Genomic DNA, 27,378 nt, shown 5'->3' on the forward strand with positions numbered 1-27,378 from the left:
ACGGGCGTATAGGTACGGCAAGCATAAGCCCTGGAGTGAGTGTATATGTATTCTCTATCCCGTGCGGCTCGTTGATCGTTCTGGCCAGCTTGATTTACGGCATTGGAAGCGACTTTATGAAGCCGTGGATTGTTTGGATCGTATCTCAAGACGTCTTATGACAGCTTCTGCTTGGCGTCATGGTGCATGATGCACACACTATGGAAAGAGGAAAAAGACCTATAGTCTTAGAAACAAGCCGTTGATTAGCGCAGTGCTGGTCTGTTGAGATGGTCACTATACTTATCAAATCACACGTGCATTCGAGGTCTGTATACACAGCGTCCCACAGCGTGGAAACGGCCGAAGAGAGAGATATCAAACTCGCTTTCGAAAGAGGAAACCTGTTAGTACCGGTTGTCCAAACCAAGCCCGCATCCTGTTCGGATGCATGTCCAAAGAAGAGGAAACGCCAAGGTGAGATAGAAAGCTATTGAGTGACATAGATTTTGAATTGTTACTCCCTGTTGCTCAAGTATAGAACCCTTTAGCATTCTGACGTAGCCGTCAGCCGAGCAAGGCAGCGCCCAAGGCTATGTCAAGCTTTTTGATAGCCTTATTCAGAGAGCAGCTCAGAGCGCAAAGACAGGGCAGCCACAAGCGAATCCATCACGGGTGTTCACAGGACAAAAACCATTTACACCAGTCTTGACGTACCCCTGCTGGGAATGCGCGAACTACTTCGGCTCTCTAGGAACGAAGTATAGTAGATAGGGTTTAGATATAGCAGTCTCTAGATGCTAAAGGATATGCCGTAGGACTTCTTCCTTAACTAATTCCAAGAGCTGCAGTATAGTTATCACGATCCAACAAACCACAGAGATATACGGATCTTGAGACTAGGATAGACTGTTCCATTCTTTTGAGACTAGAACACATCATCCCACTCTGTATGATAGATGTATTGCAAATCCAACCTTAAGGCAGCAGTTTCTCGTGTGAAAGAGGAAACACGAGGAAGCTGGTCGGAAAGAGATATCTGAGGTGCGCTGCTAAGGCCGCCATACCCGATAAGGCCAAGAGGTTGACTCGGGCCCAACCTACAAGCTCGTCCTTCGGTGGCCTATTACTGCCGCACAGCCGGATCTGAAAACGCTTTCAGAGCACGATCTGTATGGGACTGTATTAAGGGAAAAGCGCAGTTGACGTAGGGAAAGCCCATTGTCCAAACTTGGACATTGAGACACGAAACAAGCAATACCAAGCCGCTCAAGTCTCTTGGCGTAGATCATGGGGGAAGCTTGGTATCGCGGAGATGCCCAATTCAGAACTTAAGGTCAAGCGAGCTGCAGCGTCCCGTGCCTGTTCCTCTCAGAAGCTTTTCCTGCTGGGCGATAGGTCACAGCCTCTCATTTCATGCTTTCAACAAGCTTTACGCGCCGTTGCTGTAAACCGACAGAACGGGTTTTCCGACCACGATGACGACACCAGCCGATAACGTGTTTGTCAGTGGTTCGGCGATTAGCTTTGCTCCGTGCGTCGAGCTTGACACAGGGATGACGAAGGATGACTTTTCGGAAGGCGCGGAAACGCAGGCTTTCCAAGCTTGGGATACGAATATTATTCAGCACCATGCATGCACATGAGCAAACCTTTGTTTAAGTCATCTTCCACCTTCGTCGCTTGTTGTTTCGAGAGATATTGGTGGTGGGGATAGGACGCTGCTGTGCAGTGCTTTCGATTCCTTGCACCAGTCCCAAGACAGCGTCTCGGGAGTTTGAGTGTTGGAGCTGTTGAACAGCTCCCCAGAAAACTTCAATGGCACATAGCAGCAGCAGCGAGAGCAGTCGACGGTGCGCCCCGCCCCCTCCCCTCAACAAACACGCCCATACTAATACCATCCCCTACCAGCCGCCTTACCCTGACCCTCAGCGCCCTCGCCCTCCTCACAAACACCCTCACGACCCTTACTCTCCAATACCTCCCCGATGAGCCCTACCACCTAACGCGCACCTCGACCCTCTACGCCGCCTTTGCCGGCGTGCTGAGCTTCTCCGGCTTGATCGGCGCTATCCGACACAATGCGGCGCTTGTCACGATCTTCGCGAACTACCTCCTTGTGGACGCGGTTGTTAGTACGGTGCCGAGACTGTTGGTACTGGCGCTGCTGGCGGAGCTGCCGGGGAGTTTTTGCAGGGAGCTGGGGATTGGGTTGCCGGGTGCAGGCGAGCGGATGGTGCTGGGGCCGGACGGAGGCGGAGATGGGGCGCTGGGACAAGAAGCGAGAAGAGGGGTGGAGGAGTGGTTGGTGGAAGGCTGGGATATCCGACGATGCGCGATGGTGATGGGGGTCGTGCAGCTTGTTGTCGGGGCCGTGTTGGTGGGGACGGTAATCGCGCAGTGGTGGTGCGCGCTAAGGGTTAGGAGATATGCTACAGACTTAACGCAGAAGGAAGCGATAGTTGAGAGTCGGTTGGAGGAAAGCGAAAAGCGTGACTCGGTGGATAGGCGAGTGGGACATGGCGAAGCGCCTGATATCGAGAAGGCTGGGCTGTTGTTGAAAGACTGGTAACGCGGCCATGAACCTAGGACAGTTGAGAGTGAGGTCGTGGATGATCATGGCTGATGATATACCCCTTACACGAATAGCGAATTGGTACAGCGTTACGAGGGGAGCGATGAAAGGATTATTCAATATGAACGCACATCTCTACAGAAGGATCATCACCTGCGAGGTTTATCAGCAATGCTCATGGTACTGGGTCACTTGGCTCATGATAATTGTGATTGTAATCGCAAGCCATCAACGACGAAGCACTTACGGTCTCCGCCCTTCAGTCCCCATTCCCTGACCCACAGACTCCCGTCTTTGTGCCTGGCAAAGGCAAATCTGCCGCCTGGAGGCTCTCCGCAGCTCAGCCAGCGCGTGTAAGTCCTCGCTTCCCGTACGCTACAAGTCTGACACTGGCACGCACAACGGTTCCAGCTCTGCACCGCTCCACAGTGCATGCACACGCTTTCCATCGAGCTGGTCCATTGTGGTTCATCCGCTGCAGTAGTCGCAGCCTCAAAGCGGACGAGCCGGCCGATGTCCCATATGCAGACTCTCTCGGGCATGTCCAACACCTCCTGCCGCCTTCGGTTAAGGTCACGGAATGGAATACACGCCGGACTAGTCGCAGAGCTGAACATGTCGGGCGGGTAGAGGCCCTTGCAGAGGGCACAGCGCATGCGGTTATCTTGGACGTCCGAGCTTTTGAGGTAGTCGCGAACTGCCAGGCGCGCGCAGATGCTAAGCACGGCCGGCGTCACGTCGGCCGGCAGCTTTAGCATGTGGTAGAAAAGCGGATGCGAGAGCTTCCAGGAGAGAAGCGCGGACGGGTCGAGATCTGAGGCGATTATGAGCAGAAGCTCGGTCGGTAAAGTGAGCAGAGACTGCGTCGCCGAACCGGGAGGCCGCTGTTCTGAGATCGGAAGATGTAAGGAACACACAGCCTCGCCGCTGGCTTCCGAGGCTTTCGTGGCATACGCAAAGTCTTTCTCGTGAGAGCTTTTTGTACCAAGAAGCCGCGTTATGGCTGATAAGCCGAGTATGCAAGAACTGACACACTTCGAGAGCATGTCGTGCATAAGGAAGTAACAGAAACACACGAACAACAGATTGCCGCATTAGCAAGGCAACACAGCATTTCGCCAGAGGCAAGCCAGGCATGGCGGTGGACAAAAGAGACACCAAAGACGAGAATAATTTCGGACTAGAAAGGTCATGCGATTTGCAGTCCACGCGTGTTAGGCGTGTGATTGTTCATGCTGTAAAGCGCGTATGACGCTCAATTTCTTTTCGTTAGACCTAGGTGACGACGCAGGCTCTCGCGCCGGCCTGTTCCCGTGGTACTTTCTAAGACTCTTATAACAACCGAGCTCTGTGCAAGAACACTTCAAGACGTTCCAGGAGCAAGGGTACAACCCATGATCCCTTTCCCGTGTGCTCACTCCATAGAAAAAACCTCATGACAAGAATTCAACAAAGCAGAGGTGTTTGTCGTTGGCTGCATGAATGTGCACGTGGAGGCATATCACCTGGTCCATCAACCGCGGAAGCTGTTTGATGTGTAAAAGGAAGCGACGCATGACGACGGGAAACACAGGCACCGGAAAATCAAAGGTACGGTAAGACAACATGAAAGACTTTGTCCTGATTAATCGCAAACTGATATCCTGACTTTGAAGACACAACAAACAAGGCGGGTTTTAACATGGAAGAGCAGAAGACTGTCCAGGTAATATACGGCGTTGAACGTGATATCGGTTTTACATAATCTTTAGCTTATCCTTATGTCTTACGGGTCCAGCTTAGGCATGCCGCGACTGAGAGTTCTGAGCCTACCCATTCTACCCGCGAAGAAGCAGTTCTTGGGGGAAAGTGTTTTAGCATTAAATATCTCTGCTGTAACATCCGCGGCATAAGACCAGCTAGCCCTAAATCTTGCCAAGGCTGTCCAAACCCAAAGCGGGCAATTTCATGCAGCGAGTTCGGCTGAGGATGGATGTTCTGCGTCTGAACAGTGCGCCGTTCTGGCCGGCCACTGAACGTGCGACTGTGCTTCGCAGCATCTCTTAGCGCTGCAAGCGCGTCAAAAAAAAAGTCAATAAAAGGTCGCTGTCACGGCGCCTCTTCCTGACGGGTCCTGACGGGAGTTTGCCTTGCATCAGATGTCTCGACGGCACGCTGCTCGCCTGTTCATTCGATTCGGCACCTTGCCGTGTTTCGACAAGTGAGCTGCAGCGCCAGTCTCGTGAACCGGCACAAATCTGCATGCTGGTGGTGAGAGTGACTCGACGAATCTACAAAGCGTTAAATCCAAGCCACCAGTGCCACCATACCACCTCCTCCACTACGCGGTACATGCAACCGTGGCATGTGACAAGTCTTCCTACGTCTTGTCTGTACTGCGTCTCCTCGCCGGCCAGCAGGACATGTACAACAGCAACGGAGGACAGAACAAACTCCATTGCGGGGGAGCCGGCTCCTGCGAGCGAAGAATAGCTCGCAGCAGGAGCAGTAGTCTTATGTAGACATAGGGTTAAGACTTGCCTCTGTGCATCACCACTGATCTGCTGTACGGAACAAGGACCGGGCCCGCAGCATGGCCAGTTACATTTTTGTATCTTGTTCTTCGGGATAGGGTTGGCTACCTAGAGGAAGCGCAACAGGGCATAGGAGCGGGGTTTGCAGCATTGGCATCGGCTTGGGGAGCGTTTCTGCACACCCCCAACTGAGATATACCATCAGTCTCGCAGATCTCCCTTCTGTCCTTCAGAGATGGAGGAAACGTGGTCGAGGATGATCTGACTCGGTCCGAAACGAAGGACGCACAGCGGAGCAGACGGCGACGCAGCGGCGCGGGTGCAGAGCGTGTCGCACTCAATCTGCTGCTTTAACGCAAACCGGCACGCCGTTTGGGGTCAGGGTGTCGAGCGCTAGCCATGGCGACAGAGCGTTTCTTCCCGCCCTCTGCGGGTCAAAACTGGGTCGCTTAAAACGTGCAGAGCCGAGTGTGAAACGGCAGTCTGGAGAACGTCATTTCGTCCGAGGCGCTGTGCGTTGTTGCCGGCGCGGTCGGTGCAATTGAGCAGAGGGAAGGCCATCGCACTGACGAGGAGGACGCAGCAATTGCAAGCAGCTTGCAGCGCCCTTTTCATTGCCCCAAAGGGCTGCAGAGTTGGCTGCTGGGGCGGTCCGTGAGGGCAAAATCTTACCCAGCAACCTCATTTCCGAAGGCGTGTGCTTTTCGGCAGAGCCCTACTTAGCGCGACGCTGGACGCTCACTGGCACTCTCCTTTAGCAGGCCCGCAGCCCTTTACCTCACTCACCCCAACCCGCTCCGAGATATCTTCCTCACCTTCCTCACGGGCTTCATATTCTTTTTCCCCTCTCCTTCCCCTGTGTGCGGTGCAGTGGTCGCTCCTTCAGAACTCTCTCCCCACGCTAGGTATGTAAATTGCCGAGCACCGAGTCCCGCCTGCTCGTCAAAATCTTTTCTGCCGCTCCATACGCAGGCGCAACCCTCGACCTCGACGTACAGGAGCTTTCTGCGGCATCAGCTTTCTGCCTCCGAGCTGTCATCGTTAATCTCAGAGTCGCTAATGCAAATTCTTATTGCAGCCAATCTAGCTCTCATTCCGGACCCTCCTTGCGGAACCTGCTCCTAGCAGCCGTCAACCTCTACTATCTTTTCCGAGATGTCCTACTACGACAACGGCCCCTGGGCAGCACCAGGCCGTCAGCCATCATGGGAGCAGCAGCCGCCTCCCACGCGCTCAGGTATGACCGCTCGATCGAGCATGTGGAAAACACCAGAAAATAACAATGCCACAGGCGCCAGCTCGACCGCCAACCGCGATGAGTCCGCCGCCTTTCTCTCTCAGATTGAAGGTACGCACAGATCTGCCTTCTATACCATTTAGCACGCTGCGGTCAACAAGCAAAGGCGTCGAAGGGTGCCGCACAGACTCAAATTTCCATTTCTGCGCCGTTGGAACTGATGCTACTCGCCACGGACTGACGCTGACTTCGCGATCCAGAGGTCGATCGTGCTGCCGACAATCTACTCAAGAGCGGCAAGATGTTTCCCACGGACATGCCCGGTCGCCGAGAGTCGATGCCAATGGCTGCAGGCCGAGGATACGGCGGTGAGCTTACAAACAAGCAACGCACTTGACTGCGGCCGAGGGCGCTAACATCGAGATTCCAGATGCTCGTATGGGCGGTCCTTCGCGCCATCATTCCGTTAGCGATTACGATGGCATGCGATCCAACTCTGCGTCGAACCTCCAAGGTTACTACGCCAGCCAGCGCTATCAGCCGCGCCAGAGTGACGCAGACCAAATGATGCAGGCCAAAAGGCGCATGGCTGCTCAGCGTGAGCGCGAGCTTCGCAACTATCACCAGGAGCAGCAGTACAATCGGAGTGAGAATGTCTTCTGTCGCGACCTTGGAGAGGACCACTGGCTTACAGTATAGGTGTGCTCACAGACGTCTCTGGTGCCAAGTCCGACCGCTCCATGAGCCCCAACGCGATGAGCGAGGAAGACCGCCGTGAGCTCATCGCTCGCCAGCATCGTGCGTTGTACGGCAATGAGTCGGCTCTTTACTCGAATGATGGCACCACGCGCACAAGTAGCCAGGACGTCCGAGTCGCTACATCCATGGCAGGCGGCCGCGGACAGTCACCTTTGGCCTACGACCCTTTCGGAAGTCAGGGTCTGGGTAGCTCAGCAGAGCCTGCAGTTCAGATGCCATCGAGGGACCAGGCCAAGGATACTTCCGCAGGTGCGCAGCGCTCACGCGCCAACAGCACCTCTTCTCCATCATCCAATCAGAATACATCTGCCTCTTTCAGCTTGTTTGACAACGCGCAGCAGTCCAGCCGCACCTCGAACTCGTCTCCGACCGGAGGTGATCCGCCGGTCCAGGGCGGTAAAGGTCCAACCGTTGCCGGTGTCACTCCTATCGGCACTCGCCCGGCTCAGAGTCAAGGTCCGCCTGCAGCCCCGGGTATCAACAAGCGGTCGACCACTCCTCTCCCGTCTCCTTTGAGCTTTGGCTTTAGCGCCAACGAGCAACACAAATCTAACGAGCGATCTACTTCTACTTCCTCCAACCCTTCATCCAGCATTGCCGACAAGGGCGTCAGCCTTGGTTGGGGGAGCAACAGCGGAGTTTGGGGCACTTCTAAGAATACCCTCGGCGTTCAAGCCTCTGTTTGGGGCTAGAAAGATACCAGTCTGACTTTTGTGTGTGCCAAGGGGCCGGGGGAGTTGTGTGAGCACAGACATTACCGGAGTTTCTGCATTCCAGGTGTTCCGGGCATTACAGTGTGTTGATGTTCCATGGGTAGGCCGGGATGGGTTTTGGGGGTTGCGGTCGCTTTACATCGTCGGATCATTGCATTATTCCTCTTGCGAGTTCCATGGCGGGGTAATCACATCGGGGTTTTGCGTTGCAGTCTGACATCTGGTGGTTGCGGTCTTGCTTTTGGTTTTGGGTCTGGTTTGCTGGTTGTACTGGGTCTGCTTTCCCGGAGGAGCTGGTGCGGTTTTGCTAGGGCGAGAGTGTGCGGTCTTTGTAATTCGTGTCTGCATCTGGGAATTTGTACATTGAACGGTTATTGGGAGGACAGTTGGAGTTCGCATTAGGACAGGGCAAAAGTGGTTGTTATGGGGCTACAAACCTCTTCTCTCTGCGCCGTGAATATCTTTGATATACATTGACTGTTCGTCTCTGCCATTGATACATTCTGTTCCACGGCTGTGCAGGCTTCCACGATGCCAAATTAGGAAGCTCGGACCTAGGTTGAATGGTGTCTGGTGTTGCGGCTCTGCTCGCTTCTCCCTAGCGCACTGACCTTAACTCCTTCCCCGAAGCTTTCCAGAACCCTAACGTGTCCTTGAACTTCTACCAAACCCTCAGGCAATAACTACGCTCCTTTGGAATCCTGCTCCTTCTACAAATCGCGCACGCCAGCACAACCGCAATCCTCACCACGCCCGAATAACATACCGCCGCCGTCACAATGGTAAGCAACTTCAACCCAATTTGATTCGGGAGCTTTCACTACACCCACCGCAACTACGAAAAGGAGCAGAGCCCAGCTGGGGCATACACCGCATGCTACAACCCGCCAATCGAGAAAAGACCATACATTCCAATGGCCCTCTTACTGTGCCGCCTCTGCAACCTCAATCGTGCCTTTCGCGCTGCCAACTCGTCACTCGGCTTCCCCACGCATCCCCTACCCTTAACCCACCACTCCTCAACCTCATCTCTTCACCACCAAATCCTTCGCTAACGCTAGCCCCACTAGTCCTCCCCCCGCCCATCCTCCCCCCTCCCCGGCCAAACCACCGCCTCAACAACCGCACGCCCCTCCTCTCCGAAACCGCCAGGCGGTCCCGCAACCGCAATCCGCCGCAAAGCAGCCGCAGACCGCGCCGACAAGGTCGCGAATGCACGGCCGAGCAGCACGCGCGCGGCGGGCGCGGGCGGCAGCAGCAGTACCATGCTTAGGCTGTACACGGATGAGAGCCCGGGGCTGAAGGTCGATCCGGTTGTGGTGCTCGTGCTGAGTGTCGGGTTTATTATCAGTGTTGTTGCGTTGCATGGTGAGTTTTTCTTGATGGAGTAGGCAGGAAGGAGAGGCGGGGAAGGGATGGGGATGGATAGGAGCTGACGGTGCTGCAGTTATCGCGAAGATCACGAGGAAGTTCTCTTCGTAGGGGCGCCATGCTGGGAGAAGCAGTATCGAAAGGTTGAGTCGGTGGTCAAGATCGTAGTGGCTTGGCCGAGGGTGTGCACGTTGTCACTTATGCGAACTCGAGCGGCTTAAGGGAGTCGAGCGTAGAAGATTTGAGCTGCATCAAGTTCCTGGTCGTGTGGTTGGAAAATCTGGGTCTAGTTCGAAATGCGTATCAGGCAGGTTGTATCATCTGGGCCAGGAGTATAGTAGTCCTGCTCTACGTTTAGAAGCTTTCTTCGTCATCCCACATCTGTCCTGAAGCTTTCCCTTGCATCAGCCTTCCATGTTACCTCATAACGCCACGCCGCTTCCTCGAAACATAAGGCTGGTCGATTCACAGTGCGAGGTTTCCTTGGTCATGTTTTCTACTCCGGGTCTTTCCACGTGTTTGACTGTTACTTAAGGAAAACCTGCGTAAGAGTCTTCAGTTTGTATGGTATTTTGTTAAGCTATGAGTGCAGCTCGTCAACCGAAATTTTAACATGGAGACTCTTCTTGCGGTGCATGTCGACCCGTTACCAGTCCGTCGTGTCGATACAGCGAGCAGTCGCCACCGCATTCACGGCCTATATTGTTCCAGCAGCAAGTAAAACTCATTCCGACTGCTGCAGCAATATCTATGCACATTACGGAAGCTTCGTTGGGCGGAACAATGTCCTCGGAAGCTACAGCAGGTATCGGCCAACGATTTATCTAGCAGAAATTTATCTGCAGCTCTGCGCCGTCCTCTCAAGGGCGACCTTCCAAGACAGACTGTCGTAAAGTACAACACTGCCTTTCTAGTCGCATTCGTCCGTATCCCATGATATTCTGGCGGAGACGCGGACCCCGTGACAATGTATGTCTGCCAGAGTGATTCGTGCTCGTGACAGGCCGCTGTGACAAGCAGGCCATCACAAGCAGTGCCTTGATCTCAGCGACTTTCTACATGTTCTGACCGCTCTGTACGTACAGTTACAGGTCCCACTAGATTTGATCGTCGAGCAACTGTAGGGAAAAGACTCGATCCGCAGCAGGCAGCCGCGACGTGCCCGTCTGGTAACAAAGGGAAAGTCATAGATGAGATAAGATAAGATCCCTATCTCGCTCCACCAGCCCCACCACTTAGCAAGCTCTCCGGATTCAGCTCCACCGTTCTTTCGCAGCAACCTAATCCACCTTTCCACGACTACCTACCCAGCATATCCAAACACGCCTCAGTGGCACCCATACTAAGTTGCTCGTCACCGCACTACAGCAACCATGCAGTTCCTCCGCGGCACCATCGACACCCTCCGCGACCGCTACGCGCCCATAACACACACCTCAACCTTCCGCAGCACGGGCCAAATCACGCCCGAAGAGTTCGTGCTCGCCGGCGACTTCCTGGTCTACAAGTTCCCCTCGTGGTCGTGGGCCCCCGCCGAGCCCCCCAAACGCGTTTCCTACCTCCCGGAAAGCAAGCAGTTCCTCGTGACGCGCGGCGTGCCGTGCCACCGGCGCCTCGACGAGAACTTCGCCGGGGACGCAGGGCAGGATGAGCATCTTATCCGGGATATGCTGGGGGGTGAGGGCGGGGATGATGAGGAGGGGTGGTTGAGGACGGGGGGCATGGCGGCGAGCCAGGAGGCGAGGGTGAGGGATGTGCGGACTGTGGACGAGAGCGGGAATGTGGGGGAGAGGGAGGAGGAGGAGGTGTTACCGGATATGGAGGACGAGGAGGATGACGAGGAAGCGATTATCAGGGAGCCGCAGGGGGGTGGGGGTGCTGCGTGAGTACATTCCGCCAATAGCCCCCATGATGCCGCGCCGGTTTCTGTTGAGGGGTTTTACGGCTGACGATAAGTGATGCAGACCTCTAAGAACATACACACTCTACATAACCTACACGCCCTACTACCGCACGCCCCGCCTCTACCTCTCCGGCTACCTCTCCCCCTCCGAGCCGCTCCCGCCGCACCTGATGATGGACGACATAGTCGGCGACTACAAAGACAAGACCGTGACACTCGAGGATTTCCCCTTCCTCGCCTCGCCCGTCAAAATGGCGTCCATCCACCCCTGCAAGCACGCGTCTGTCATGAAGGTGCTGCTGGACCGGGCGGACGCGGCGCTGAAGCTGCGGCTCGCGAAGATCAAGAGGGGCGAGGATGTGAACAGAGTGGATGCGGGGATGGAGGGGCTGGTGGATAGGACGAAGATGCTGAGTGTGGCGGAGAGGGAGAAGGAGAAGAAGGCCGAGGGCGGGGATGAGTGGGAGGTGCTGGATGAGAGGGCGGGAGAGGAGGAGGTCGCGATTAGGGTCGATCAGTACCTGGTCGTGTTTCTGAAGTTTATGGCGTCGGTTACGCCGGGTATTGAGCATGATTTCACCATGGGGGTGTAGGCTGGGCAGGTGTCGCGCGTTGGCATGGTGAGACGGTTCGAGTTGCAGGCCTTGAGAGGCGGTGCTTCTGGCCTTCTCACTTATGGCGTTTATGGACCGTCGTTATCGGGCTGATGGGCACGCTTCTGGCGCTTGGACATGGTGCCGGGACGGGTAGTAAAGGTGGTTGGATACCTTTTCGTAATGAAGCGAACAAATTTCTCTATAGCAACCGAAGTGCTCAGGCAGCAAGCGACAGGCGTCGGTGATTTGACCATAGCATACATACAGGCATGGACAGGCTAGGTATGGACCAAAGACCCCGTCTACATCAGTCTCGTCACGCCTGTCAAACTGCAGTAGCAGCTTGCCCCCAGCTCCTCGACGTCTGCTCTACTCACGGGTCAAGCGCCTTCTCCTCAACTCTATCATGGAGACATCTCAGCCGCTCTGTCTCAAATCTCTGACTAAACGTCCCGAGTCGTACCGCTGGCTGTTCTCAGCCGAAGCAGTGGTATATCCCAGCTGGTCTGAACAGCTTTCGCTCAGCCCGTCCTCCATGATCCCAGCACGCCAGCTGCAAGCCCAAGCCTCTCAAGTCGCAAACAACGTATCCTCATCCCTCAAATACTCTCCGATGTCCGCCTGCCGAAAACACGTCACGCCCGTCGGCTCCAGCCTCTTGACCTCCGCCGTCGATCGCGCCGTGACGCCGAATCCCTGTTCACCGTATTAGCCTGCCTCCCCTCCTCCATAACCCCCTCCCCCCCCAAACATCACGTGCCGCAAGAAAAGAACCAGCAGAGTTTCGACTCACCAACGGCGTATCATCCATCCCGCAAACCACAACCCCCTGGTGCTCCGGCGCATCCTCGCTCCACCGCCCCACATGCGCCTTAACCACATTCCCCCCATACAGGAACGGCATCTCGCCGTTCGGCTTGACCCACACCTTATACCGCGCATGCGGCGCAATCACATCGAGCGCGGTAATGTGGAGTCTGAATTTCCCGGTCTTGGTGAACTTGCCGAGACAGGTGCCCAGCGAGAGCAGGTTGGGCCGGGCGATGGAGGTGGCGAGGTTGGCGAGCGAGGAGCGCACGTAGTAGACGCGGCTGTTCTGGATGCGGAAGACGTGGCGGTCGTTGGTGCTGGTCGTGTCGGTGAGGAGGTGGGTTAGGGAGCGGCCGGTGTAGTTTGCGAGTTTTGTGAAGAGGGTTTGGGTCTCGGTGTCTGTTAGGGGGCGCATTCTTGCGGCGTAGTGTCGTAGAGTCTGCGGCGGGTGTTGGAAGATGGACGTGTATGCGGGCGCAGCTGTTGATCTGGGGAGCACAGCGGATTGTCCGAACTTTTTTCTGATATTGCGCGACTGGGAGGACCCGCTTCCCGTAGGCCTTGTAGATTTCCCCGCTACGGCGCACGAGGCGGGCCCTCAACGCAGGAACTGAAGTGGAATCTGCATCGACCTTTTTTTTTCCTTTCCACGCGGAGAAGCAATTCCTCGACAGACCCGCACGAAGCATGCCACGCCTACCAGCGGCGAAGCGCCGGCGCATAACACCGCCCGACTCTGATCCTGCATCGTCGGAAGACGCTTCACCAGTCGCCGCAGAATTCTCTCGTAACGCGGCGCAATGGAACCTAGAGCAAGACTACGAGAACCGGCCGCGCAAACTAGGAAAAAAAGGCAAAGAGAGCTCCCGCCTGCCCATCAAGACCGCAGAAGGGTGGATAGCGCCAGCACCAGAGCCCACCACAGCAGAAGACGAAGATGCGGACAGCTTCCTAGGCTCCGGCGCCTCAGACGAAGAAGCGACAGACTCCGACGCCGAGGCAGAAGAGGCAGTTGAGGAAAAGCCGAAAGTCTCCCAAAGACAGCAGATCATCGAGGCGAAAGAAGAGTTAGCGCGGCTCGCTGCCCTCGTCAACGAGGATCCAGAGGAACATGCGGGATCGCTGCGGGCGATGGCGCAGATAGGCGCGTCGGCGAATGTCACGGTCAAGAAACTGGCGCTGGCGAGCCAGTTGGCGGTGTATAAGGACATCATCCCGGGATACAGGATACGGCCGCTCTCGGAGGAGGATATGAAGACGAAAGTCTCCAAAGACGTCCGGAAACTGAGGAACTACGAGCAGTCGCTTGTCGGAGGGTACCAGAGCTACGTGCGGGAGCTGGCGCGATATGCAAAAGGTAGCAATCCGGGTGCGTCCGAGGACGTGGCTAGTCTGGCTGCTGTGGCCATCAGCTGTGCTTGCAATCTGCTGGTTTCGGTGCCGCATTTCAATTTTAGGGGAGAGATTCTCAAGATTCTGGTCGACAAGCTGAGCGTCAAGAGAGTGGACGACGACTTCGTCAGGTGCCGGGAGACATTGGAAACCCTGTTCCGGAACGACGAAGATGGTAACGCTTCGCTGGAAGCGGTGGGGATGCTCACGAAGATGATCAAGGCACGGAGCTACAACGTGGACGAAAGCGTTCTAAATACCTTCCTGCATCTTCGCCTGCTATCCGAGCTTGCTGTCAAGGGGTCCCATACAAGCATAGATAGCCCCGAAGCTGACGACGACTCCAAGAAAGGCAAGAAGCTCAGAGAGAAGCGCGAGTTTAGGACAAAGAAGCAGCGCAAGCTCGCAAAAGAGAACAAAGCCATAGAGAAGGAGATGAAGGAGGCGGACGCCGCAGTAAGCCACGAGGAGCGTGACCGGATGCAGTCTGAGACGCTGAAGCTGGTCTTCGCGACCTACTTCCGCGTACTCAAGGCGCGGAGGCCTGCCCTCATGGGCGCCGTGCTCGAGGGGCTCGCGAAATACGCCCACCTCATCAACCAAGACTTCTTCGGCGACATCCTCGAAGCACTGAAAGACCTCGTCTCCAGCGCGGAAACGTCGCACAACGCCGACGACGCCACCGAAGACGACCGCGACGAAAGCGACGTCTCTCGAAACGTGACCCGCGAATCCCTCCTCTGCGTAATCACAGCCTTCGCCCTCCTCCAAGGCCAAGACGTCTCCAAAGCCGCCTCGACCCTGCACGTCGACCTCAGCTTCTTCATCGCGCATCTCTACCGCACCCTCTACCCGGTGTCGCTGAACCCGGATATCGAGCTCAGCGCCAAGTCCGCTCGCCTCCCCGACCCGCACGCCCCTGATTCAGCATCAGCGCCATCCTCGAACAAGATAAACATACAAACCACAACTGTCCTCCTCCTGCGCTCCCTCTCCTCCGTGCTCCTCCCCCCGCAAGCCCTGCGCTCCGTGCCCCCAACCCGCATCGCTGCCTTCACGAAGCAGCTCCTAACCGCCTCCTTACACCTGCCAGAGAAATCCTGCACGGCGATGCTGGGCCTGCTGGGCCGGGTGACGAAGGTGCATGGGGCTAAGATCGGGGGAATGTGGTATAGCGAGGAGAGGAGGGGGGATGGGGTCTTTGATCCGCTGAGGGGGGAGGTCGAGGGGAGTAATCCGTTTGCGGGGACGGTGTGGGAGGGGGAGATTTTGAGGTGCCATTTTTGCCCCGGGGTCAGGGAGGCGGCGAGGGGGGTGGAGAGGAATGTTTTGGAGTCGAGGTAGGGGTTGGTTGGGCTGTTCTGGTTGTCGCTTGTGGGCTCCGATGAGAACTTGTCAAGGTAGCTTATGAAACTTATTTTCATGTTGAACATGAGTCAACTCCAGGGAATCATATTCCATCAGTTAATAAACTCCGCTTCTTGGATATCTGTGGTTCGCCTGACTCGCCCTCCTCCGATTCATTCTGGCGCCCATCCGCAGTCCTGCCGTGGAGTTGTTGTACTAGTAAGATCTCCTCATTGAATCATGAGATTCAGATAGGACAGGAGGATCTCCACGCCATAGCAGCTATGTAGCTCGTAGCTAACAGCCGCCTCCATCTCTATAACAAGCTGCGAGATGCTGGTCAAAGCGATCGTGATCTCACTCGATGGACAGTGTTTTGACGCAGCGATCCGTAGCAGAAGAACAGCTCCCCGAGCCGCTCTCATCCTAGCAGAGGACGGGCCAGGAACACCTCTCCCGACGCGTGAGAGCTACAAGCTGCGTAGATCATCTCGCCGCTGTCACCTCTGCCTGAGATCTGCCTAAGATCTGCTCTAGTAGGATGGCTTGACTGAAGGCCCCATGGGGCTACAGCTCGTTTGACCATTACCTGCTGCTCTGCTTGAAATGCCCGTGTCCCATAGGCTAGAACGCAAGGCTCTCCACACGGCGCCGATGGCGGACCGTACCCCACCCAGCCATCGGTCCTTTCCCAGGGAGACAGATCCCTCAGTCTCCTGCCACAGCCTCTAGCTCCATCCCCACCTCTCCTTTACAAAACCATGTGCCAGCGTGGGCCGCCAAACCCGGTCTCGATCCACCTCCCCACCATCAGGCCCCTCCCTCTTCTTCTTCTCCTCTTCCTCCCTCTTCTTCTCCTCCTCCTCCTCCTTCTTCTGCTTCCTCGTCCGGAACCGAGCCTTGAAGTGCTCCGGCCACATCAGCGTCCAAAACAGCGTGAGGCTGAACACGGCAGCCAACAAAGCCGCGATGTCCGCCGCGCGCTGAAACTCCTCCTTCGTGCCGACCCGCTCGGGCGTCCCCCTCTCCGCATGGTACTTCTGCCACTCGGCCCACAATAAGTTCCACTGGCATAGGGCGCGGAAATTCTGGAAGCGGGAAGAACTCGCCAGGTGCTCGTCTGAGAGGCCTGCCGCTTTCAGCTCCGCTGCTACGGCTGCGTGTAATGTTGCGACTTCGGTGGCGATGTCGGGGTAGGTGCGCTCGTAGTGGGGGTTGCCCCGCAGGAGGGAGAGCGAGTTGAGCCATTGGTAGGCGCAGAGGAGCGATGAGGTGCGGTCGTACGCGCCGACGGCGGGGCCTTTGACGGTCGCGAGCAGGTTCAGGGGGTTTATGAATGCGAGGGAGACGTTGGTCTCGGCGGAGTCTGAGGCGCTGTTACCACCGGAGATCGGCTTTCTGGAGCGCTTGCCCGGTTCGGAGATTGGGGACCTGTCGGCGGCGGCGGCGGCGGCGAAGGTGTCGGCGTGGCGGATGTAGGTCTTGGCGATTGTGATTGAGGCCGGCACGAGTTTTGATAGACCGTTCGGCGTGGGAGGTGAGGTTGCGGCGATGGCGAGCCAGGAGAGACCATAGTCGATGCGGGCGGCGGTGGGGGGATAGAAGATTTTCACCTGCTGGAGCAGCCGGACGAGTAAGGAGGGGAGGAATGGCCGGGTCCACCGCTCGAGATTGGATGTCTGGAACTGTCTAGCGAGCTCCTGCTTGACGTCCGCATCCTCGAGCTTCGCCACCGCGGCTGGTGACAGAGTATAGAAGTCGCCGAGGTACTTGGCTGAAAGAGCGTTGCCGGCCGCCGCGGCCTTGGTATTGTATTCGACCCACTTGGAGGAATACAGGGGCTCCAGTCCGGAAAGGACATGATACGCCTCGGCATCGTTGTGCTTGAAGGCGCCTTCCTCGAACGCTGCTTTTGCGCCGTCTACGTCGCCCTGATGGAGGAGCAAACGGCCCAGCCCGAGCCAGGCGGCGTTGAGAGGACGGTCGATGTCGTCGTTGGGTACTGCTTCGGCGTCTGTCCCGACGTCTTCGTCTTCCTCTTGTGCCATACGGGCTTGCTCTGCATCTTTTTGTTTGTTGAGATAGCTGATGGCGGCTTCGAACATCGCTTTGGCTTTAGGTATGTCGCCTTCGGAGTATAAGATCTCGGCCTTGAGAATCATTGCTTGAGGGTTGTCGCCTTGCTTGACGATCGTGTTCAGTTGTTCCTGGACCTTCCTCATCTCGGGTAGGCGGAGAGCCTCCTGAGCGGTTGTTGGTCCAAGGGCTCTGTCTTGCTGGAGCGCAGTGCCAAGCAGAGAAACGGTTGCGGAAGCCTCCCCAGCATTAGAGAGCGCTATCAACAGCCTCTTTCCCAGCAACCGCTGCACGGGGTTCAGACTTCTGAGACAGATCCGTCCCAGCGCAGTCAAGTCCCTCAGCCCAGCTTCTTCCGTCTGTCCCAGGGCCTCGCCCAGCGACTCTCCAAGCATCCTAACATTCCGTGTTGCCGGATCGATCCCAAAGGACTCAAACTTCGCCAGCGCCCAGTGAGCATCCTTTGGTGACGTCCTCAAGAAGCCGGCGCTGTTCGCCTCTGCCAGACGGCGAGGCTCGGGGAAGCGGCCCCGATGATAGGCGGCCTCAAGGGCAGCCTCTGCCTCGGCTTGTTTGGCCTTGTCTTCTTCGGTGAGTATGCGTCCCCTTTGCCGCCACTCTCTGCTTTTGGTGAATTGCGACTTCCGAGGAGAGGAAGGCTTCCCGCGAGGGGCGGCGTAACGTCTCGATGGTGCATTGCGGCGGATTGGGCTGCCGAAGAGGGCGCGGATCTCGCAGAAGGGACAGGCGGCTGTGGGGGCAACGATAGGTCTGGCGGTGCGGGCAATGGTGCGGGGGAGCATGTTATATGGGCCAGGAAAGGTGTGGAAGCTTAAAGCCAAGTTGCGGCAGAGCTTCAAGGCGAGGCCGGCGGCACTTCGGTCCGAGCGAGTTCGAAGATCAAGACCCTGAAGTCGCTAGAGTCGGTAGCGCCAATCATAAAAAAAGTCACGTCCTCATGTGGGCCCGGCTCTTCACCAGCGCGAGTGACTTTGTGAGGAACATAATATCAGTTCCCGGAGTGCTACCTATCGCAAATCAAGAGGGAAGCATTGCCACTACGCCTGTACAAGATTGCCGCGCGACAGTGATGGTCACCACCAGGCGCGGCCTTGACACGGACAGCCCAGCAGCGGGCACGCCGGCGAACAAACCTTTACCTACGTCGGAGAGCTCTACAATTGAAATCACAGCGAAAACGGCCACTTCGAAGCGGAAGGTTGAGCAGAGTACCACTACACCGATGGGTGTTGCAAAGAGAAGGAGAGTCTACAAAATCCACGCTCGAGCAAAATCAAACGGCGCTGTGCACGAGAAGCAAATGCGCGTCGTAGAAGAAGAAAACTCGAATGGATCAGCGAGCGGCGACGGCTCTTCTGTGGAAGACGGGACCGCCGCAGATACAAGTGACACGATACACGTGCGGCCCAAGAGCCCGGAAGTAGTAATCGAGGCCACTTCGCACCGCGAGGAACACCCGGACGCTGCCCGGATTCCAAGTACGGCAAGCGCTAGCACACCAGAGCAGGAACCTATGTACGAGCACCTGGCAACACCAGCCACCGCGTCCGTCTACGCAACACCCGCAACGACACTCCGCACAACGCAAATGTCACCGGCAAGGAAGACCCCCGTGCCAGAGGTCCCCAGCTCGACCTTGGACTCAGAAATGACAGAAGAAGCATCCACGCCTCAACCCACCAGGTCCCGCAACACGTCCAGACAACCCACTGCCTCCCCCACCGTCTCACGCAACTCAGCACCACCAACCGCATCCACCGCAAATGCCGGCTCAAGCAGCGCGGCCCCTGCCGGCTCACCTTCCTCAACCGAACCGACGCCCAAACCCTCCCGCCCACCCCCCGCCCCCGTACCAAAAAGCACACACATCCGCTTCGGCAGCGAAGAGCCCCCGCCCCCCGCCTCGGCACCCCTAGAGATCCCCTCCTCCTCCCAGCCCTCAAACGCAGACCTCCCCGCAGGCTCAGACGACGCAAGCGACGACGAAGCCCCCGAGACCATCACCACAGCCTCCGCGCTCGCCGCCGCGCGCGCGCGCGAGCAAGAAGCTGTGCGTGCGGCCGAGCAGCGCGACGAGGCTGAGCGGAAACGGCGGAGGGAAAGGGATGAGAGGACGAGGCGGCAGGCGGAGAAGAAGGAGAGGAGGAGGGAGAGGAAGGAGCGCGAGAAGGCGAAGGGGGCTGGGGTACTTGAGCTAGACGCAGCGGCTCCAGCGGTAGACGAGGTAGCAGACGACGCAGCCCCGGCGCTGCTCCACCCACCCACCAAGCTCGACGTCAATAACCTCCCGGCTCTGCTACCGGAAGAGCTACTAGCCGCGGCGCCCGAGGTGCGGCCGCCTACGCCACCGCCTCCGGCTGCCGCGCAAGCAGTGGCGAGGAAAGCCAAGCACCACCGCTTCCTGGACGCGGATGAGAGGCCGCCGAAGGATGTTAAGCGCGGCCCCGTGAGTGTGCGGGTGCTGCAGCAGACGAACAGGCTGTTGGCGCCTAAGGCGAGCGCTAATAGTCGGAATCTAAGGGAGGCGTGGCTGAAGGGGCGGCAGGGGTTGGGAAGGGGGGGCGGGAAAGGGGGTGGCAAGGGAATGGTGGGGGCGAAGATTGAGAGGAGGGCGAAGAAGGGGGGTTTCTTGGTGGGATAAGGGGTTTATTTGTGAACTTCAGGTAGAGCAAAAACTACAAGAGGCTTGTGGGCTGGATTTGGAGATGCCTCCATGTAATGGCTACCATACCCACCGCTCGTAAATTGCTACGTCTATATCGAACACTGCGTGGGATCGCCTCGAGTCTCGCAGCGCCAGGAACGCGTACAGGTAGCATCGCGCATGTCTATGTGACTCGCGTATGCGGTTATCTACTAGGCGAGTTTCATATATGTCGGAGAATGTGTGAGGTATGCGGGCGTGGGTGACATGCAGCGGGTCAAAGTCACCGGTCAGAGAGGCCTGAACATTCACAGCGACGTTCTACAGCGGAGGCGGGATTGCCTAGTCTGGCAATGGATGAGGATTCGTAGAACGTCGCGTCGTCCAAAGAGGTCGAATTAAGGTTTGCTCTGCAATTAAGGTTAAGTTTACCGCCCTCCAGCTATGCCTCGCTCCCGGCCCGGTGATGACGCCATCGCAAAGTCGTCGAGAACCCCCTTTTGCCCATAACAGGCCTGCCAGGTCATCATATCGTTTTCAGCACCTCACCGATTCACAGCTCTAAACCCGCCTCCAAATCCTCCAAATCCCCCCTGCGGTGGACTCGCCTCCGTCATCTCCACCTCCGGCTGCACCCTCCTCTCCCCATTCGCATCCATCCTGACTTCAGGTCCCACCCCTACCATCTCGCCCGTGACACCTCGTCCCGCCGAGCCGTTAGCCCCGCTGTACGCCCTGCTGCGGCCGTGGGGCGTATAGTCCACAGGAGTGCCGTTCTCGCCGTGGCGGTCCTCGTAGCCCATATGATGATCGTAGTGTTGCATAGAGGGCAGCCCATGCGACGTCTGCCTGTGAGCCTGGTGCAAGCTGAGCGGCGGGATCTGGTTGGCGTCTGAGGTGCCGTTCAGGGTGCTGAAGAAGAGAGAACCGCCATGGCGGGCCGGGTCGGGGGTTGATTGCGTCGAGGAGTATGGGTCGAGGAGAGTCATGTGTGGGCGCTGGTGTGTGGGCGGGCCCTGAGGTGGTGATGGATGGGACGTCCCTGCTGCGGTCCCGGCGTCGGGGAGAGGAGGTGTAGTTTTGCGGTGGGCGCGCTTGGAACGGAGGGGCTTGTCTTGTGGCTGGTTCGAGTGGCGGATGTTAGAGTCTTGGTGTGAATATTCGGTTGCTAGCTGATGATGGGAAGAGAAGGTGAGAGCTTAGTAAGTCTGGATCAAAGATGCAGGAAGTTGGACATCGAATCGCTACCCATTCGAGAGGCAGACAACACACGAGCTTCGGGACGGAGCCAAACCAATGCAAGTAGGGCAGTAGCGGGATACGGTGGATGAGGGAATATTACAGAATGCTCAGCACCCTGCAGTACGGCCGGAGTAACATGGTCACTGCCAGAGGATGGTACGTTCTCGATGTTTCGCCCGTAGGCTTGGACCGCTTGTATTTGTCTGGTAGGATCTGGTAGAACTTACTGTTGGCGGCGGGCTAGTACTCCTATCCGACTCATCGACATTGGCCTCCATTCGCTTCTCAAGCTGCTCAAGGAGCATAGCCCGCTCGAGTCGCAGCTTCATAATCGCACGATTCACTCGCGTCTTCCGGAGGCGAGCGGCATCGTTGTTCGCCTCTACTTCATTGATGCGTCGCTTCAGCTCGATGCATTTCTTGTGGTATGCCTCCTCCACCGATGGCGGAAGGTTGCTGTTCTGTGTCCCGGTACCTGTGGAACTTGCTTTACCTACAGCATACAATCAGCTTGTTGATCCTCATTTTCTCGCGAATCGGCATCCTGAAAACGGTAGCTTGCCAAGTCCACTAAATCTAGCAATTGGATGCGAAGCCAAGGCATAACAGTGGGCTCATCTTGCTCGGTCTGGTTAAGAATAAGAGAGCTAGACGGGCAGCCTCGAGAACGGGTCAAGGCACTCCGCAGAATTATTGATCTCTGATCAGGTTGACACTGCTCTGATTCACGTTGCTGAATTTTCTTTCCCAGCCGCTCGCTAATGTGGCTGGTGGGTTCCGGTGTCTGGGCTGCCTTTGGTCCGGGACGATGGTGCGGTGGGTGGCGACAATGGTGCGGCGGATGTTGAAGTGGCGGACGTTGACGTAGCGAATGGTAGTGATGATGGTATAGCGAACGGTGGTATAGACGGTGCGTCCAATGGCAATGGCGATGGTGCGATAGGGTGGTGGCAATACTAACAACAAAAACTCCGGCTTCTGTAAGAGCGCGGCTTTCGCAACATCTGGGGAGTTAACCGAGGCCGACACATTGGAATGTGAAGCCTGTAAGGGCGGCGTCTCAGATAGCTTTCAAGCGAATACAGCGGAGGCTGGTAGGCTATTCCTCGCTCCAGGCCCTGTCTCGCGCATCTCGGCTTGAGATAGTGTAGAGGGTAAGGGTTCATGTGCCACCTTGATAGGTGGAAGGATAAACGCGGGTTTACCGTTCGTTTTATTCGGACTTTCCGGACTGGTGAAAGACCCAGTGTTTTTCAAGCCTGCGTGGACTCCAGGAGCCGGTGGCAAGAATGACATGAAAAGCTTGTTTCTGGCATAGTTTCTGGATTCTCGAATGTTTCCTCTAGCGCTCATGTCCCCATTGCCCAGGTGTCTCTGGTTGTCCTCGTCGCCATCCTCCTCGTCCGAGCTTGACCCGAGTACGCTGTCGCCTGAGGATTGGATACCTTCCAACGGCTCATCGGCTCGATACCCAGTCAGTTGGGCTACCGTAGCCCTCGCGCCCCAACCCGTGACTCGAGCGGTATCACGTCTGTCCACTCGATGCGCCGGCTCGGGATGATAGTTTGGAATTTTCGTTGCTGACGGGGGATCCATTGAACAACCGTTCCCTATTGACGCTTCTGATATAGATCGGGATGTGGCCGGGGGGGGGGGGGGGGGGGTTCCTATCCGCAGTGGCAGTGGTCTGGAGAGTTGATGCGGGGGACAATCTTTCTGCGGCCTTGAATCTTCGCTTGCCGGCTCTTTTCGGTTGACAGCCACGATGTACCTCCCGGAAATGCCAGAATGGACGGGGAAGCCGAGCATAGACAGAGCGGAAATGAATCAAACACTGACCTGTGGGAGGCATGTCAGCGGACTATGCGCGGTTGCGACGCCCCTTCTAAGGAACCGCTAGTTGTGTATGCCGATGTTGAAAAGAAAGCGCGGGCGACTGGGATTTGGGGTAGATGGCGAGGGGGAAGGCGTGAGGTGAGGTTGGAACAAAGTGAGCTTTCGGAGCAAGGGTGAGGTCGGTGGGAGGGAGGGCGCGACATGACGGATGCATTCCAACAACCTCAAGGCTTGGCGCATCGTAGGGCTGACGCGGCTCTGCGGCTGTCCGCGCATCACCTTGCTGACAACCGGGGGCCTGTGGGTCCCTTCAATACCTTAACTCTCCAAACAACTTTCGCACATGTATGTAGATCATACCGCTCTGACATTGTTATGGCATATATCGAGGGATAGGAACAGACAAGCGCAGCGCGTTTAGTGGCATTGCCGCCCCGCTCCCATGTGCGGAAGCCGAAGGCGTCAAACGATCAGCATGAAGTACTGATCCTAACTAGATCAGAAGGTCGTGAGTTCCAGCTTTGAAAACTTGCTATTGTTTTTCAACTCGAAACTGTTAGACGGACCTCAGTTTCCTACGCATATGCATTACAAGGCCTTCGTCATGCATCGTCAATTAAGCTTTTCACGCCGTTCGAACAGTTACGCTTACGATGCTTTTATGACCACTCTCGCTTGAGGGGTTCGGACAACGTACTGGACATGTTTTGAAACTGGGGAGAAGGCAACAGGTGATGCCATAATCTGACACAGTACCCAGCCTGATGCCGTCGGAGGTCTAACGAATCAGGAGCATGATAGTTTCCGATCAGATACATTCACTGATATATTACTTAGTTTTAGCCAGTTAAGCCAGTGTCTTTCTCTCTCCTTTTTACTTTTAACCCAGCACTGGATGTTGCCGAGAGCAATATCACAATGTTAATCCTTATTGCCCGCAGCCTGAGGCATTGTGATCATTGCAAGGCTCCTTTGGAGCCACAGTCGGGTCCGTTTCCATCACAGCTCACCACCTTCGCATCTCGTTCGTGACACGACCTGAAGGGACGTGACTTAGCCAGCTCGTATCGCCTTTCGGCGAATGGAAAATTGAAGGGCGAGCGCGAGGCGGTGGCCAGCACACTACGGCGCTTGGTCTTCGCACCACAGAAGAGCCATCGACGTACGGTCGCTAGATCTGGTACCATCCATGGGCGACTTCAACGTCGATGACTCTCCACCAAATGCTTTCCAAGACGTGGTCTTGCTACGCAGGCTCGCTGCAGCGATGCTTCCAGCTTAGCCGGCCGTTTTAGTCCGGAAAGCCGCCCTGCCAGTCTCGAGTCGACAGTTTCGCACTCCGGACGAACACCACGACCTGCTGGCGTAGGCCTGCTGTTTGTGCTGCGTCTTGCAGACAGTTGAAACGGCACTCTTGCACCCCGAACGCCGTAGTTGAGACGCAACAACGAATACAGATTTAGGGTAATGTTTTTACCAGAGGTGCCTCGGAAGCGGTATCGGTTCAGTGGCAGAGCGCAATCCACTGGTCGACAACATTCTCCATATCATGCGCTACTCCCCACTGCGAAAAAAGGCAGCGGAACAGCTTCTGCATCGAGTTGAGCTCGTACAACAGATTCCTCGTCGCTCCCAGGTTTTTGGAAAAAGACGGAGGATCGCCGCGTATGTATCTCCTCGTCTCTGAACCGATAGCAGATCCTGAAAGCTCTTCATAGGCCATCCAGGAATCGGTTTCGTTGTACAACACGTTCCTCCAGTCCACGGTCCGGGGAAGGCCGACAGTGGTGGAGCCGGCTAGGATGAAGACGCTGTAGACTGTTGCCGCTGCGAAGAGAGAACTCGGCATGTGGATCACATGTGCTCGTCCTCTTGGTAACTGCTCGACGATGTCTTGGATTGCGGCAGCGTGGAGCAGTGCTCTGCGGGCGCCCTCCGTATTGGCCCACCTTATTAGGTCAAGTCCGGGCTTGATTCCCTTACCGCCTCCAAACACATGTTGCTCGATATTGTAGCGGGAGCATACGTACCGGCATAGCAGGGAAGAGTTAGTATCGGCGTCAAGACATATAGCGTGCCATCGAAGCAGTGTCTCGAGGCGATCTGTCTCAGAAAGGTGGACGTTACTTGTGATCATCTCGTGGACTTGAGCCAGTGCCCTTCGGATCTCGGACTTTGTTGGGACGCCGACGGCAGCAACGTCGTCTTCGTCACAGTCAGATATAAGAGACTGGAGTCCCTCCAGGACGACTCTGAGTGAGAACGCAGAGAATGGGGAGTCGAGGGTGAGGGAAACACCCATGGGAGTGAAGAGCGAGCGAAATATGCTACGGAATGAAGTAGTATCCGCCTTCTCAGAGCGCAGACGGGTTATCCATTCGTCGGCGGTGCTAGCTTCGAAAACGGCTTCGCTGCTGGGAAGGCCAAGCTGGTTGGTAGCATGACGAACCGAAGTATTCTCCCCAGACATCTGAGCAATCAGGCCGTCCAACACGTAGTGAGCCAGCAGTGCTCGTTTCTGAATCTCCCTGGACACCCAGGTTCTCCACTGGTGCTCCTTCTCCGCTTCCGAAGCATCCAAAGATGGCAAGTTGTTCACCGAAAATGGTTCGGTGTCAAACATCCCACAATGCCTCGCCCAGAAGAAGCCGAGTGCATGGAACGTTTGACTCGTGATGCGAATAGCTCGGTTCTGTGCAACACGTAAGACAATGCTTTGTGAAGATGGGTATATTGCTGTACCTTCGAGAGAGCACCATATATCTGGCTAAGAAGGGCGGTGATGACTAGTTGAACACCTTTGCAAGCGTCATATGGACCACGATGCGTGATCAGTGTTTGCCACTGTCGGAATCTCAGCCGCAAGCTCTACAGAAGTGAAAACCCGATTAAAAACTTACCGATGTCGCGACTGCGGTGTGAGCAAGACGCCACAAAGCCTCTCCCTTCGATTGGTCAGTTAAGCACCATGGGCGAGTCAGATTACTCAGCTTACCTTCGCGACCGCGTCTTTCGGGCCAAGGTATAGAGAACCGATAGCGATAGCGTTGAGCAGTAAGGGATGTGTACACTCTCGGAAGACGAATGTTGCTCGGTGTAGGATAGGGAAAGTAGGAATGAAGCGAACAAAGAACATGTGTAAGCTTTCGTCAAGAAAAACTGAGGTGATAGAAACGGCGTCTAGCGCAGCTGTCACGCTGGAGGACTGGTTGTTTCATTAGCAGTGGATCCAAGCTTATGAGCTACAAAGGGACGCACCAAGTTGGTAACCATTCTAGTGACATCGTGGACGGCCTGGTGACTTCCACCGGATGGAATGGCGCCGATTGATGAGTCTCGCTCGTCAAATGAACCCGGAGACCCGGAGTTGGGATTGCCCATCTGAGGTAAGACTGGCGGAAATGGAAGGGCCCCCAATGGCATCTGCCACTGATTTACGGTGTCGGATGAGATGATCGTTTGGAAGAGATCCTCCGAATCGGGCCAGAAAAGCTCAAAGTCCAACTCAGCAGCAACATTGGGCATGTTCTGCAAGCTAATGCCCTCTACGGGTTGCGATTCACCCCATATCTGATCTTCGGTGGAACCGTTCCTTACGGTAGCGGTAGGAGCATCGGCACCGTCCGATGCGAGAAGAGCATCGACGGCGGTTTCAGAGATGGGAGTTAATGGCGAAGAAGGACGCCCCGTGCTTTCTTTGCGCTTGTGTAGTCTTTCATGGCGCGCGAGAGAGTCTTGACGCGCAAAAGCTCGTTTACACCATTTGCATGCGAATGGCCTGGATCCCGTATCTGAACATAGTGATAGACTGGTCAGTTGGTGGAGGAACAGGGGCCATCGACCGTTCACTTACGACTGAGTTCATGTCTCTACGGAACCTGTCAGTGGCTGAGTGTAAGATCGCTTCGAAGCGCATAGTAACTTACCCTGAGATGTTCCGCTTTGGAGAATCCTTTCTGGCAGACTCTGCACTCCAGCTTTCGCGCTCCACCAAATGCTGAGTCTGGCGTAGTCATTGTTTGTTTTAGTGTTGCTACTACCATGGCGGACAGAATCTGGGGACGTGGGATATGTAGAATGCGGGGACAAGAGTTGATCAAGTGGCAAATAGCAGCAGCGGGTGAGCATTTTGGCGGTCGGCGTGCGCGGATCTCCACATGTCCCCACAAAACGGCCTCAGGCACACAAAGCTGGCTTAACTCTCGTCGTGGTGCACTTGCGCTCCTCATATAACGTTACATTGTTGATATTTCGAAGGTACTGTGACAGACAGGAGTCCGGTACCATGGGCACCTCGAATTGCTTGTTCAGCGGACTGGAAGAAGAGGCACAGCACGAGGCATCTGGCAAGGAGTCAGAGTAAC

General features: G+C 56.2%; 12 protein-coding genes across 12 annotated transcripts; 6 read left to right on the forward strand and 6 right to left on the reverse strand.

Annotated features, from left to right (window-relative positions):
- Positions 1-1,797: 1,797 nt before the first annotated feature.
- On the forward strand, positions 1,798-2,551 carry W97_03633 (uncharacterized protein; the record flags this gene model as incomplete). Its single annotated transcript, XM_007781529.1, has 2 exons — positions 1,798-1,832; positions 1,891-2,551. The coding sequence occupies 2 exons, from the start codon at positions 1,798-1,800 to the stop codon at positions 2,549-2,551; spliced, it is 696 nt and encodes a 231-aa protein (XP_007779719.1).
- A 115-nt stretch (positions 2,552-2,666) lies between these two features.
- W97_03634 (uncharacterized protein) lies at positions 2,667-3,600 on the reverse strand (the record flags this gene model as incomplete). The annotated part of the gene is made up of 2 exons (XM_007781530.1): positions 2,667-2,707; positions 2,802-3,600. 2 exons carry the CDS (start codon positions 3,598-3,600, stop codon positions 2,667-2,669), a joined length of 840 nt encoding a protein of 279 aa, XP_007779720.1.
- A 2,622-nt stretch (positions 3,601-6,222) lies between these two features.
- Positions 6,223-7,755, forward strand: W97_03635 (uncharacterized protein; the record flags this gene model as incomplete). The annotated part of the gene is made up of 4 exons (XM_007781531.1): positions 6,223-6,415; positions 6,565-6,672; positions 6,735-6,950; positions 6,983-7,755. The coding sequence occupies 4 exons, from the start codon at positions 6,223-6,225 to the stop codon at positions 7,753-7,755; spliced, it is 1,290 nt and encodes a 429-aa protein (XP_007779721.1).
- A 935-nt stretch (positions 7,756-8,690) lies between these two features.
- On the forward strand, positions 8,691-9,167 carry W97_03636 (uncharacterized protein; the record flags this gene model as incomplete). Its single annotated transcript, XM_007781532.1, has 2 exons — positions 8,691-8,727; positions 8,929-9,167. 2 exons carry the CDS (start codon positions 8,691-8,693, stop codon positions 9,165-9,167), a joined length of 276 nt encoding a protein of 91 aa, XP_007779722.1.
- Positions 9,168-10,520: 1,353 nt separating this feature from the next.
- W97_03637 (uncharacterized protein) lies at positions 10,521-11,643 on the forward strand (the record flags this gene model as incomplete). The annotated part of the gene is made up of 2 exons (XM_007781533.1): positions 10,521-11,029; positions 11,112-11,643. The coding sequence occupies 2 exons, from the start codon at positions 10,521-10,523 to the stop codon at positions 11,641-11,643; spliced, it is 1,041 nt and encodes a 346-aa protein (XP_007779723.1).
- Positions 11,644-12,216: 573 nt separating this feature from the next.
- On the reverse strand, positions 12,217-12,871 carry W97_03638 (60S ribosome subunit biogenesis protein NIP7; the record flags this gene model as incomplete). The annotated part of the gene is made up of 2 exons (XM_007781534.1): positions 12,217-12,342; positions 12,440-12,871. The coding sequence occupies 2 exons, from the start codon at positions 12,869-12,871 to the stop codon at positions 12,217-12,219; spliced, it is 558 nt and encodes a 185-aa protein (XP_007779724.1).
- A 272-nt stretch (positions 12,872-13,143) lies between these two features.
- W97_03639 (uncharacterized protein) lies at positions 13,144-15,192 on the forward strand (the record flags this gene model as incomplete). The annotated part of the gene is made up of 1 exon (XM_007781535.1): positions 13,144-15,192. The coding sequence occupies one exon, from the start codon at positions 13,144-13,146 to the stop codon at positions 15,190-15,192; it is 2,049 nt and encodes a 682-aa protein (XP_007779725.1).
- A 731-nt stretch (positions 15,193-15,923) lies between these two features.
- W97_03640 (uncharacterized protein) lies at positions 15,924-18,074 on the reverse strand (the record flags this gene model as incomplete). The annotated part of the gene is made up of 1 exon (XM_007781536.1): positions 15,924-18,074. The coding sequence occupies one exon, from the start codon at positions 18,072-18,074 to the stop codon at positions 15,924-15,926; it is 2,151 nt and encodes a 716-aa protein (XP_007779726.1).
- A 287-nt stretch (positions 18,075-18,361) lies between these two features.
- W97_03641 (uncharacterized protein) lies at positions 18,362-19,933 on the forward strand (the record flags this gene model as incomplete). The annotated part of the gene is made up of 1 exon (XM_007781537.1): positions 18,362-19,933. The coding sequence occupies one exon, from the start codon at positions 18,362-18,364 to the stop codon at positions 19,931-19,933; it is 1,572 nt and encodes a 523-aa protein (XP_007779727.1).
- Positions 19,934-20,481: 548 nt separating this feature from the next.
- On the reverse strand, positions 20,482-20,925 carry W97_03642 (uncharacterized protein; the record flags this gene model as incomplete). Its single annotated transcript, XM_007781538.1, has 1 exon — positions 20,482-20,925. The coding sequence occupies one exon, from the start codon at positions 20,923-20,925 to the stop codon at positions 20,482-20,484; it is 444 nt and encodes a 147-aa protein (XP_007779728.1).
- Positions 20,926-21,274: 349 nt separating this feature from the next.
- W97_03643 (uncharacterized protein) lies at positions 21,275-21,721 on the reverse strand (the record flags this gene model as incomplete). Its single annotated transcript, XM_007781539.1, is given in 3 exon segments — positions 21,275-21,391; positions 21,406-21,639; positions 21,683-21,721. 3 exon segments carry the CDS (start codon positions 21,719-21,721, stop codon positions 21,275-21,277), a joined length of 390 nt encoding a protein of 129 aa, XP_007779729.1.
- Positions 21,722-24,518: 2,797 nt separating this feature from the next.
- W97_03644 (uncharacterized protein) lies at positions 24,519-27,030 on the reverse strand (the record flags this gene model as incomplete). The annotated part of the gene is made up of 7 exons (XM_007781540.1): positions 24,519-25,706; positions 25,757-25,858; positions 25,915-25,959; positions 26,010-26,219; positions 26,273-26,805; positions 26,868-26,883; positions 26,941-27,030. 7 exons carry the CDS (start codon positions 27,028-27,030, stop codon positions 24,519-24,521), a joined length of 2,184 nt encoding a protein of 727 aa, XP_007779730.1.
- Positions 27,031-27,378: the final 348 nt, after the last annotated feature.

The sequence above is a fragment of the Coniosporium apollinis genome (genome assembly GCF_000281105.1).
Source record: "Coniosporium apollinis CBS 100218 chromosome Unknown supercont1.15, whole genome shotgun sequence".
Taxonomy (NCBI): domain Eukaryota; kingdom Fungi; phylum Ascomycota; class Dothideomycetes; genus Coniosporium; species Coniosporium apollinis.